This window comes from Anomalospiza imberbis, chromosome 5 (genome assembly GCF_031753505.1).
Source record: "Anomalospiza imberbis isolate Cuckoo-Finch-1a 21T00152 chromosome 5, ASM3175350v1, whole genome shotgun sequence".
Lineage (NCBI taxonomy): Eukaryota > Metazoa > Chordata > Aves > Passeriformes > Viduidae > Anomalospiza > Anomalospiza imberbis.
In genome coordinates, this window is record NC_089685.1 from 70,292,025 (window position 1) to 70,305,038 (window position 13,014).

General features: G+C 37.4%; 1 protein-coding gene across 23 annotated transcripts in view; it reads right to left on the reverse strand.

Annotated features, from left to right (window-relative positions):
* Positions 1–13,014, reverse strand: part of PLEKHA5 (pleckstrin homology domain containing A5) — a 160,977-nt gene that overhangs the window by 8,852 nt on the left and 139,111 nt on the right. For 12 of the 23 annotated variants that reach the window (XM_068191891.1, XM_068191897.1, XM_068191895.1 and 9 more), the window contains 10 exons: positions 12,459–12,521; positions 11,806–11,886; positions 11,522–11,671; positions 9,990–10,091; positions 8,824–8,935; positions 8,548–8,594; positions 7,575–7,763; positions 6,932–7,049; positions 4,520–4,635; positions 2,089–2,298 (listed from right to left, as the gene is read on the reverse strand). In XM_068191891.1, the coding sequence (XP_068047992.1) occupies positions 2,089–2,298; positions 4,520–4,635; positions 6,932–7,049; positions 7,575–7,763; positions 8,548–8,594; positions 8,824–8,935; positions 9,990–10,091; positions 11,522–11,671; positions 11,806–11,886; positions 12,459–12,521 (1,188 nt within the window). Of the gene's footprint in view, positions 1–2,088; positions 2,299–4,519; positions 4,636–6,931; positions 7,050–7,574; positions 7,764–8,547; positions 8,595–8,823; positions 8,936–9,989; positions 10,092–11,521; positions 11,672–11,805; positions 11,887–12,458; positions 12,522–13,014 lie in introns of those variants that run through there. The other 11 variants (XM_068191896.1, XM_068191903.1, XM_068191902.1 and 8 more) reach the window with 3 other exon arrangements.

A 13,014-nucleotide genomic window follows, 5' to 3' on the forward strand; every position in this document is an offset into this window, starting at 1 on the left:
CACAGTATCTGATAATGGCAGAGGATATTAATTATTTCTTCTTAAAAAAAAAAAAAGTAAGTCCATTGCGCAGAGAATAAGTTGACATGAAAATTTGGAGGAAGGATGGTAGAGGTGACTCAAGACTGTGAACTGTGAACATGATACTGGCAGGCCCGAAGGGAGGCTCATCTGAGAACTGCAGCTGAGAAAAATAGGAGCCATGGAGGCAGTAAATCTCGAAGCTGAACTCCTGTGATCTAACACATGCACCCTATTAAGAGGAAATTCCACCTAAGTCAGTTCATAAATCAGTTGTCTCTGCTCTCCTGAATAAAGTATGCACCCCTTATCATCTGCTCGTCCCAACAACAGTTGTGAAGCAACTTCCTTTTGGATTATGGTAATCACTTCAAAATTACACAGCAGGCCATTTATAAAATCCTTTTCTTAAATAACCAAACCACAGTCGGAAAGACTTCCAGCAGTTAATGCCACTGCACCATTTTTCTAAAAATCAATAGACATAAAAACGATGCTTTTAGAAATAAAAGCTATTACTCAGCATAATACCTCACCCTGGGGCTTCCAGCCAAACAGCATTCTGGAAGAATTAAAGTTATGATAGAAAAAGTGACTTTGTAACGTGGACTATTAGCTAAATATTCAATTCAGAGATCTTCTCACTTCCTCTATAAATTTCTTATCATCCACAGAGGCCTGATTTCTCAGAGAAGACTGAGGAACATGGTGCAGTGAACAGAATTACTCCGAGTTCTGGCCCAGATTTGGCCCCACTCTGCTGCCCAGGTGTGACACACAGGACTGCAGCTCCCTCACCTTGAGGTATGGAATGATAGCACAGGGAAGAGGCAAAGCTTCAACTTCTCTTTTCAGTAAAAAACACTGAAAGCAACATCTGCAAAGCTTTGCTTGGCACGACCTCTTCTCGAGCAAGGCAGTGGTAATCACAGAAATATTTGTAGGAACTCCCTTCACATACAACATTCCTGATGTCAGCCCAAATGCAGATGCTCTATTGCAAAGGCTAAACTGGAATTCGGAGTCTTCTGGGGATGCAAAGTGCTTGAAGAAAAAGTAACTTTTGTATAGCTCTGTAGCAGCTTATCCTGCTGAGAGGGAAAAAAACCAACCCAAAATGCAAAGCTGAAACATCTCTGGAAATACCTGATTTCCTGACACTGCAATATATTTAACCTGCTTTTGGAAAATCAGATGTTTAAATGCCTACAAAACAACAAAAAAAAAAAAAAAAGAAGGCATTTCCATACCAGTGGAAAAGCAAATAATACTAATAATAAAAAACAGTAAATGCTGTGGTCTGAAGAAAAAAGTATTCTAGAAGACTAAAAAAAAAAAGAAACCAAAAACCAACCAAAAATCAAGTCCATTAAGCTACTGGAAAAGAAAAATAATTTTAAATATCCAGAAAGTAGTAGGCTGCCTAATATCTGCTGTCCTATACCTGGGTTTGGTTTGGCTTTTTGGGTTTTGTTTGTTTGTTTGGGGCTTTTTTAGATATATATTCAGAATAGTATTTCCTGGTTAATGACAAGCACTTACAGCTTCCTCTTCTCTCCCCATCCTTTACACCCATGAATAAACTTTTTAGGCAAATAAACAAGTTTAAGAATGAGTGAAAACAAAAGCATGGGTTCTATTTTAATGTATTTATGGGCTCAAACACCACAGCAGAAGAGCACCACTGAGAAGCTCTGATCATAAATATACATTCCTACCTAAAAATGTTGCAGATGTTTGAATACATTACAGGGCAGAAAAATCAGCACTGACTCCATTTCAACATCAATGGAGTCACGATTCTCCCTGATCTTGTTTTTAGTCACAGACAATTTCGCCTTGTTTGCTAAATTTGACCAAAACACCCTGCCCTGTTCCCAAACATCACAGTGCATAATCAAATGGATGTGGATTTGAGCTGTTTGTTTCCCAAAAGGGCAAAGAAGTGGCTTCTACCATTAGGTGTAAGCACAAAGGTTGTCCTTTTGAGTCTGTGACTCCACAACAAGTCCCAAATCCACTCCTTTGGCTTTCAACTGGACACATTTTGATCACTGTGAGACCCACCTGTACCAGCTTGAGTGGATTATCCCTGACACAGGACAAGCTCTGGGAGGGAGACTGCTCTGAAACACCAATAATATTGAGTCCTTTCCTCTTCTCTCTCAGGCAAGCTTGTTGGTGCCTCTTTATTCTTTCCATCTGTTCCTCCACAGTCATTCGAGGCCGTGAGCCTTCTGCAAGGCACAGCTGCTCCACTGCACTCCTTGGTCTTTCCTTAAATGGAAGAGAAAATAAATAAACAAATAAATAATTTATATATATTTAATATTTATATACATATATATACACGTGTGTGTGTGTGTGTGTGTGTGTGTGTGTGTTTCCACAAAAACTAAGATTTCAGACTGCTAACTTACCAGAAGAGATCACCTAATGATTGACTAAAGAGCAGAAAAATAGCGGGCAAATGAAAGACCTCCTATGCATGTGAAAAAAAAAGTACAAAACCCAATTATCAATAAATGAACACCGAAATTCAAAAATAAAAGGAAGGAATAATTTGCTCTTCTGAACAATAACATTACCATCACCGACAATAAACACCAGGAGAATGGGTAGATGCTCTCTAAGCCACCCTCTCAAGCTGAAACAATTTACCAGACATTATAAAACTGACAAACACAAGATACTTGACTGAGACAGAAACATAATTGAAATTTAATGATCCAGGACATTTATACCCGTTGATCTAATAGTAATTTCTTCCTTTTTATTTCAAGAAAAACTACAGCTGGGCATCATTTAACTGCAAGTGCGGGCTGAAACGAAGTGAATTTATTACCACTTAAAAATACGTAATTCTAAGCATTACATTTTTCCCAAAATAACACCCATTTACCTACTCTTCTCTTGAAATTCACTGGTTTTCAGGCAGATTTGTACTTTTTATGAGAGATAAAAATGACTTCAGGCTAATCAGCTGCATTCAGCACATTTACAGGAATTGATTTCAGTTAGGAGAAGTGGTCTTCTTTCTCCAGTCAACATCCTGGGAGTTTCTCTCTCCTCTCCCAGTCTTCTCACAACTTCTCCTCTATCTATCTGTGCTGTGACTATGGCAAAAGTTTTCCTGTCTTTTGCATGAACTCCATGTAAATGTGGGTCTTTAACCCAGAGACCACAGAACTGTCCAATCTGAAATTTCAGGCTTATTACCTGCATACTGCTTACTACATCCTTATTTCGTGGCTGCTGTTTCCCAAATTGTTTTAGCATTGAAATAAATAAAAGCCTGTGTTTGTTTTAAAGGGGCTGTTCAATTGCCAAATTCAAGTGTTTGACAGATGCTTCATGTGCTTTCAACTCAAGCCTGAACTTCAGTAGATCAGCAGATTTGTCATTTACCAGTTAGCTCTTGCCCAGTTTGAGGGTCTCCATGCAGTTCAACATGCACAGCATTTATAATTTTATTATTCTTTCTACAGCTGCCTCTGATAGAATTTTGGATGTTCAGAATTTTAGACTTCTTGTGGTTTTAGGTAAAGACTTTTAAGAAAACCCTGCATTTGACTTGAGGTTGTAGAGAAAGTTTCTAAAATTGAATGACTGAACTGAGATTACAAGTGTGTAGTTTAAATAGAAGTGTGTAATATCACATAGTGGAAAACTTAAAGTGTTAGAATATAGTTACATATATAAAGCTAAGATAGAAGTTTTAAAGTAGTAGCTAGTCTCTTTTCTTAACCTTCTTTAATTTTTTCTTTATGGATTTGAGTGGGATTTTGCAATTAGAGAGAAAAGTCTGTGTTGTGGGACACAAGTGATTAGTTATTGAGTTAAAAGTAAAAATAATTTAAGTGTCATTTCTTATATTAAATAGTTTTTCTTTTAAAGATTTTGTAGAGATAAATATGGAACCATTTTGTAGCTGAATTAGTAAAATGTTGTAGAACTGACAGCTTTTAAGACTGTAATATAGGTAAGAAATACTAAACATCTGAGTCTGAACATAAAATACCATCTCGAGTGCTTTCAATCCCAACTTTAACCCACGCAAAAAAACCCCAAAAGAATCCAACTAGCATAATTAAGTATATAGTTGCTTAGTCTAGTATATAATGGTTCTATAACAGTGATTTTTATTTATTTATTTATTTTTTGGGTAAAGATAATGAAAATAACGTAAACTTTTGGAGTAACTACCAAACTTAAAAATGTATAGTTTAACCTAGTATATAATGCTTAAATAACAGTGATTTTTATTCCTTTTTTTTTTTTTTGGGTAAAAATTATGAAAATAACTTCAACTTTTGGTGTAACTACGAAACTTAAAATGTATAATTTAATCTAGTATATAATGCTTCTATAACAGTGATTTTTATTTCTTTTTATTTCTTTTTTTTTTGTAAAGATAATGAAAATAACTTCGACTTTTGGAGCAACTACCAAACTTAAAAATTAACATGTCCAACACTCAAAGGTCATTTTAAAGTACCGTTCTTAGATCCATCTTCTTATTCTTCCTCAAAGTGACATAGGATGCTATTGTTGAGGACTCTGGCGTTGGGGATTTGGTTCTGGGTGGTACAACTCCCACAGGGAAATGTGAGCCTGCAAAACAGCAAAGGAACATACTGAGTGCTGTGCAAAGCCCTGCCAAAACTGTCGATTTGTTTTCTAGACAACACCGTCAGCCTTGGGAGCTCTTCTCCGAAAGGCAGATTCAGAAAGTGGTGCTGAGAGTTGATGGGTGCAGATATTGAAAGTCCAGCCAGCTCCTGGATGGGCTCATTTGTGTGTGCACAGCCATGCTCGTGTCTGTGTGCGAATGAAATCAGCCCTGAGCCTCGTCAGCTGGTGAGTGAAAACAGGAGCTGAGGATATTCCGCTATAAAGCAGCAGTTTGGGTCTCCTTTAGACATAAAAAAGGATAAAACACAGCAGAATTCCATTATGTTTTTGTGTCACCTTTACATAGCACACGGGTCACAAATATTCCCCTGCTCTCACATCTGACATGGTCCCATTTCTCTTTAATTGCTGATGTTTGAAAAGAGAGGGAAATGGCTGGCGTGAGAAGTGTTCAGCACTGTAATGTGCACAACCACTAGAAAAACCCTTTCAGATTTCCTCTGGAATTATTTATTTTTAGAACCACCCTCAGTAAGAAACTTCCATCAGTGAAGTACGACCTTCTTAAAACAGCAAGGCAGAAAAAACTCAGAGGTGAGCTGCCTTTCAGTTTGTTTCCTCATCAGCTTAACAACTTAAGACAGAATGGCATAAAAATGTTTCCTCTCATGGCTTACACACTGCAACAGAACTGAAACAATCAGACATGGTTACATTTCCCTACTGCATGGGGATTGTTAGTATGAGGGAATGCCCAGAACAAGAAATGTCTGTCAGAAAATTCATATGCTCTCACGATAAAACACAGCTATGATAAACAACACACTGAAGGGAATTTTAGAATATACAGAGCCTCTCACTGCTTGCTACCACTGCAGTTATTCTGTTCCACACCTCTAAATATTATTTATCTTAGAGCAATTTGCACTATTGCTCTCCCTGAGGACTGTTTTTCTACAAATGGACAGAATAAAATAATTTCTGTCTTTGAGACAGAAAGCAGATTAGAGGGCTTAAAAAGTGTTGGGTTTCTTTACAGAGTCAGTGTAGATTTTTCTCATTTTGTCTTTATCATTACTTCACCTCTTGACATAAATTACTGTGAAAAATCAGAAACATCACAGGTCAATGAAACCTAGGCATGTTGTCAGAAAGACAAGTTTCTCAATTTAGGTCACTGATGATTAGCAAATCTCAGGATAAATATTTCATTTTCTGCCACCGAGTTAACAGAAATTTAATTATGTGCCTTAACATTGTATCTCAGCAAATACCCCAGAGAATCTGAATTGACAAACTGTGTGGTAAGTGCAAGCTTAATTATATCACAGGGACATTCACACAGTTTATACCCAAATTGTACGCTAACCTTAGTTTTAAATACCTCTGTGACCATTCTGATGAAAACAGTATCTTTGTATAATCATAATTCTTGGTAAAATTCTGTTACCATTGCATCAGCCTGCTCTGTAAATGCTCAGTCAAAGCCCCAAAAGAGAAGGCAGTGATCCTGCTGGCACTGGCAACATCAATCCTTTGGGTAAAAAAAAAATAGCTAAGTTTCGCTGGTTTTCTTCAAAGCTCTTAGTATGGTTTTTGGGAGGTGCTAAAGCTGAGCATTTTCCTGAAGTCACCTTTAACAAACTATTCTGTGTGTTTTAACAAACAGAATTGAGAAGCACTTCCTGGTAAAAGACTCTACCAAGCAATTAGTAGCTTTTATGGGAGCTAGATGAAGAGAAGAATCTAAAGCATTTAGCAATTGCAAAGACCTTTATTGTCTGTACACTCCAAGGTCATGATCATTATTCCTATTATATCAGAGGACAGAAGGCAATTCAACAATTGCAAGATTAAAAAAAAAAAAAAGACATTGTTTCCCCGCCTTATGAGAGCCTGAAAATTCTGTGGTGCTGCCTTTTTGGACGTTCCAGCAACATAACATTGGGAGCTTGATTCAAAAACTGAGTAATTGTTCAAGGACAAGAACATAAAATGGGTAATTGTTCAAGGGAATGGTGTGTGGGGAATGTGAGTGATGTGATTAGACATGGTGTCAATAAGGATTTCAGGGCTGTTGGTGAGCGTAATGTTTGATTTTTCTGCAGTGTAATTGATTGAAATTTCTCTCGTCATATAATTAAATCATTATTTTATTGTGGAAGCTGCTCCATCAAATTGAGAAATGGACAGGCTGCAAAGGCACAAACCATGAGGCAGCTTCTACAACACAGTGGAAAGAGAAAGGTTGCAAACACCGCGCCTGGGGACAAACCTTTAGCAGAAGATTCTGACTCTGAAACTGGTTCTGTTTTTTCTTCACCATTAGACTCATCCACTTCTGCTACTGTAGTTAACTCGGGTTCACTCTTATAAAGCCTATAATCAGGACCCTGAGGAACATCAAGGGATGAGGTAAATAAACAGGCACTTTGCTGCAAGTATTTACGTCTTAAGACTCAAACCAATTATTTTGTGATAACTCTGCTCTCACTTGAAGACAGTGTTCCATCCTTCAAGCGCTATGGCAGAAGTGTTTTCTGGTAGTTAATTTGAGTAACAACACTTGCAGACAATCAGAAATTACAGAAAAAAAAATTGCAGGGCTATGGGTTTTTTTTTTTTTTTTAATGATCTTCTGGAAACAAATTGGTATAAGCTTCAAAAGCCGAGCCCAGAATTTTTTAAAGAACTAGTGCGGCGAAGAATCTAAGCTTATGAAATTTAAGTCTTAAGACATTTTATATACACATAGAACACTTGACAGGAAAATGTGAAGAGCAAACGATGCAGCTATAAACAAAACCAAATAAAAGTGAAACCATAACACAAAAGTAGCCAGATGAGCAAACCAAAATAGCGACTGTGCAAAGGAGGGAGGATGCTTCAAGAACAACGTGGCAGTTTAAGCCACTTACACAGTAAGATCCATTTCTCTGATATCCTTGAACTTGGTACATCTTCTTTTCTTCTGTCAGATGTACTGGGCCCCTGCTATAACAGAGCAAGGAGCTGCTATCACTGGGCAGAGGGGGGATTATGGGAGGATGCTCTGTAAAGTCATAGGACCGAGGGAGTGGAGGACGAGGTGGGACTACTTCCTCTTCCTAAAGATTGTAGAATAGTCACCTTATTTAGACGTGCGCACCTGGTACAGTTATTTATAACTTAAAAAGAAAAATATATTACCATGGCTACAGCAGCTATAGATTTTGCAGTTAAAGGGACAATGTCACATTTAACGAAAAGGAAAAAAAATAAATCTGACACCTGCGCTTTCTGTCGGACACGTACAAACTCGCTAAATCGTACTTTTAGAAACTAAATCCATGATATTTTGAAAGATTTTTACATAAACAAGACTTTTAGAAAGTTCTGTAAGCCAGATGTATACTGTACACACTTGAGATAACCATGACAATGTCCCTTTAAAACTGTAACTTCTAGCCAGATTTTCAGAGGATTTGAACATTTGGGAGCTCCCACAGTCTCAGCTCTCCTTGTGGGTGCTCTGGCCATCTGAGAACCAGGCTCAATATGTGAATAAACATATAAAGCAATGTATTTCTTCCCATGAAAGGTGTGGTGGGTAGAAAACATATCCATAAATCAGGGTTTATATTTCTATGTTAAGAGCCTACAGAGAGGAAAAGGTAAGAAATGGAAAAGAGAAACATACCAGTGAGAATACAGAGACACAGTACAAATGAGCGTTAGAATTACTAGTGGAGGTAGCAGTCTTTAAAACTAGTTCATAATATGGTGCTGTTACAGAAACATACTGAATACATCCTTCAGACATCCTTAAAATATTCACGACAACGCTGGTTTTTATCATAGCCATATTAAAACCTGCATAATGCTAAAATAGTAAATATGCGAAAACCATACCTCATTTTTATATTTAATGGAAGAAAATGTCCTTGATAGCATGATGCCTGTTGGGGGCAAGGGGGGAAGGTGTGGGGAAAAAAAAGAGAGAAAAGGTCTTCAATTAACAGCTTTTAAAATAGGAACTCTAACCTGTTGCTATTAACCATTAACTTAAAGTAGCATTTGCTTTGTTCTTTTCTTAGGCATTGTGCCATTTTTTCAAACATACAAAAGCAATGATGGAGCTTATATTTAAAACATTTATATGATCCAATTTCATTTCCTATTCCTTACCTGCCTCAGAAGAGCTTCTTTGCTGTTTATGTTTAAGTAAACCCTCCATGACATCCTGAATTCTCCACAGTTCCTTCTGAATCTGAGCACGCTGTATCCCTGCTGATTCAGTCTGTCAGCAAATAAACAGCATGTGTGGCCAGGACATTAGAACACATTGCAAGTGGAAAAAAAAAAAAACAGAAACCCCTTCTCTCTCTTTAGACTACACTGCATATCCTTTCACAGTGAAGGAAAATAAAATGCAGTAATGATAGACCCTCTCCCATAAAGCATTTAAATAGTGTCTGGAACAAAAAGTAAAAGATTGACCCATTTCATAATGCCTTAGTCAATCTGAGAGCAATCTGCTAATTCAAACTTCACTTCAAGAACAGACTTTCACCTATGGTCTCCAAAGAAAATCCAGGCAGACTTTGCACAGCAGACTCACATACAACCATGGAAAAGGAACCATCACTTCCTACCCCAACACAGGTGGACAGGAACAGTGTTTGCATGCTGGGATATAAATCTATTTGCATCCATGGACATGCACACTGTGCACCAGTCAGTGCAAGTTTTCCAGATTTTGGGCTTCTTGGTAATCTCTTTTGTAGCTGCACAGAAAATCCACCCCTGGAGCACAGAACCTGCAGTGCAGAGCACACCCATGTGCCCATCCCAGATAATCTGTGCACACCTGCGTGTCCCTATCTCGGTGAGTCTGTCACAGAGAGAGCCCTCCCTAGGAATTCAGCACCAATTCCTCAGTACTAAAATACACAGCAGAACCCTTTGTTTGTAAGGCCTGAAGCGACACCTACAGCATTTCCTGTAACAACTTCTTTTGATAAAATGATTTAATTTTAAAATATTCAGTTAAATGGAAGGATTTGTGTGAAGATGTGTTACGACTGTCAGAGCAACTAAGGTCTGAGAAAGCCACTCCATTTCAAACCTGCTCACTGAAACAACAAAAAAAGAAAACTCCCAGACAAAGGAATATCAGTGTTACCAAAAAAAAAAAGGAAAATCTGAAGACTTCTTCAAAACTTACAAGATAGAAAAAGAAATTAAAAGTTTCTAAGTCAGTTCACCATTTGTCCCCCTTTTTTCATTTGTACAGTTTTAAAACTCATAGAAAGTCCATGGGAATTGAGTGTATTTTAAGATCTTTGCCACACCTGGATTTCTCCAAGCCGATCGAGCTGCTCTTGCATATGGTTCCTTGTTACAGTTACATCATACTCCAATTTATCATATTCTCTCCAAGCTCTTTCCAGTTCCTAAGTATATAAAAAATGTAAAGAATTATGGATGCAGGTTCAATTTAAAAAAAAAAAAAAAAAGTTTTTTTTTGTTTTTCCGGTAGCATGAAACTTCAGGAAGTAACATATAAATAGATACCAGCAGTAAGTAAATATTTGTAATATTTAGTAAATAATTTAGACAATGCAATGTTTAAACAGCTTTTTTATTTTTTAATGATACTGAATGAAATTCAAACTAACATCATTCTGTCTTTTCCCTAACAAAGATAGGCAAGGGCAAATTCTTCAGAAAACGCCTTTATAGTCAGCAGGAATGTTGATCTTAAGCTGTCATTCCAGCGAGGCAGAAAAGCCACAAAAATGGATGCAAATTTGTCTCTTTTATCACCCAGAATGCACATGTGTGAGTGCACAGGCAGTGCATTACGCAGGGGAAATGCAACTCATCCAGCCCTGCCTGCAAGGCTGCCAACACACCACTGCTCTACACGTGTGCAGCTGCAAACTCCACAAGGAAAAGGTGAAAGGAAAAAAATCATTTTCTTCTTTGAGGTCAGCCCCACCATCTCACTTTTGCAGCCCACATCAAGCAATTTACTCATTTAGAATAAACTGAAAAGTTAATGAGGGAAAGTGTGTCTGGAGGATTTCCTCTCCCCTGGTTCCCTTTGCTGTGTCCAAACAATTCCTGCTACAAGGCAGTCCAGCATTCAGACGACAGCCAGGATTTCAGGGCTGACATCATCTCACTTTTTACCACAGCTACCCCCTGGAATCTGACACCTTTTTGGAAATATCTGTAAGCAGGCAAAAATGATTCACTGTCATCATGAAGTAGAAAAGGACAGTAAACAGCATTTTCCTTCCTATCCCCTTTTCTTTTAAAAAACTTTTGGAAGGGCATAATTTGAAAGATCTTTTAAATGTAATGGCCCAATATTAGAGACAGACTACGGTAGTCCTGCAGCTGTTTTTGCTTAAAATAAGTCAAATAAAGTTTGTACTTTACACTATTTTACCATCACATGAAATAGCTTATTTGCATTATTTACTACTTCTGTCATCAATTTCTCATATTCCAAAGATGGTAACTGCCACACCAATTAGGACAGTATGCACCCATTCCTGGTCCAAAAAAAAAAAATACAGTTAGAGAAAGACCTAATTGTATTTTTTAGATCTGAAACTGATTTTTTTAGGTCTGAAAAGAGCTAATCTTTTCACTGTAATCATTGAGTACAGTGATCTTTTCACTGTACTCAATGAATACAGTGAAAAGATCACTTTCCATCCACCTTTGACGAAAACACAAGCAAGTAAAAGACAACTGAGGTTTTGCTGGGACGCAGTAAAAAAAAAACCCAAGCCAAACCAATGCAATGAGGAATATGAACACAATCACCTCACACTTGATGAAGTTCTGCTGGAAAGAACAAGGTACTTACTGCAGTGGCTCGGGACACCTCCCGACAAGTGCTGAGCAGTCCATTCTGCAAGTCATCTCTCTGCAGGACTACATTCTGTATGGCTGCTGGGTTATCTGCATTCATTTCTATCTCCTGGCTTGCTGATAGCAAAGCTTGCTCAAGCGTGTACTATTGTAATAAAAAGAATTATTTTTAATGCGCTGCATCATTGGGCTGATTTTCGTTTTATTTCAGCTATCAGTGTTCTGATAATAAGCATGTAAAATAACATCCACTTTAGGTAATAAATACAATTGTCCTACTTTCTCCTTGTGTAGCTGTTGGAGCTTCTCCTCCAGCGCTTGCACGACTTTATCCTGCTCACATAAACGGCTAAGCTTAGCCTAGTATAGAACAGAAAATTACCACAATTAGCATTTGGTTATTTGCATCTTCAGTAATCAAAATCTAACTCGATCAAATCATCACATTAATCTACAGAAAATGTTAAAATAAGAATTCTAAAATTATGCAGGTATCAGTCTTGCATTTTCAAATTACTTAAGAAATCCTCCTAAGAAACTATGAAGTGCTATTATAACTTGAAGTACCATGGCTCAATACATATAATTAATGATTCTACAGCTAAATCTTTACAACTTAATAATAGGTATTATTCCATTTCAATTTACATATTGCTTAGTATTACAAAGGTGATTTTACACATTCACAGTCTGTCCCGTGGCTTCTCAGGGGATTGTATCAAATAGTTAAAATTTCAGCCTAAAAGAAGTAGTATTTCCTGCAAGTTAGAAGCTTATTACAGAGGCATGTCCCTCTGTACCATGATGCAATTTCTGCTGGCAATCACCTGTATGAAGTGGGTTCCAAACCCGAAAGCCAAGAGGAAAATCATTATCAAAAGAAAGAGACAAATACCAACATTTACAAGGAAGAAGGAATACAAATGACTTACATCAATGTCCAGCTCTTCAGTTCTATATTTGTATAGTGTACCCCTACATTCTTCTTGTGTTAACTATAAGGAAGAATAATATTGCCATAAAACAACTTAGTTGGACTGTGAAAATGAAAACTACTGTTCAGCTTAAGAGTTTTAACACAGAAATCAGCTTTTGCTTGAAAGGTAGGTAAACCTGCCACACTGAACAATACATATTTAGCCAATATACATTAATGAGGGTAACTAAATGGAATGTCAAGCAGACTGTCAGTAGAGCTGCATTAAATTAACAGGCTGTTTCTAATGCAAATGTAAAGATGTACAACTCAATCAAACATGGATTATGGAGGGAGATGAAATTGCCAGAGTACATCTAAATAATGATGCATCATTGTGCCTAAGTTCTGTTATATGAATTCCAAATAGAGGGGCTCATTCTACTCTGAATTAACCATTCTGGGCCCACTAAGGCCGGATGTTCCACAAGCAGGGTGATCTGATGTGAAGCCAAAACCAGAGCAGAATGACCTAAGTTTACAACATACATGTAAATATCTTGTTAGAGATA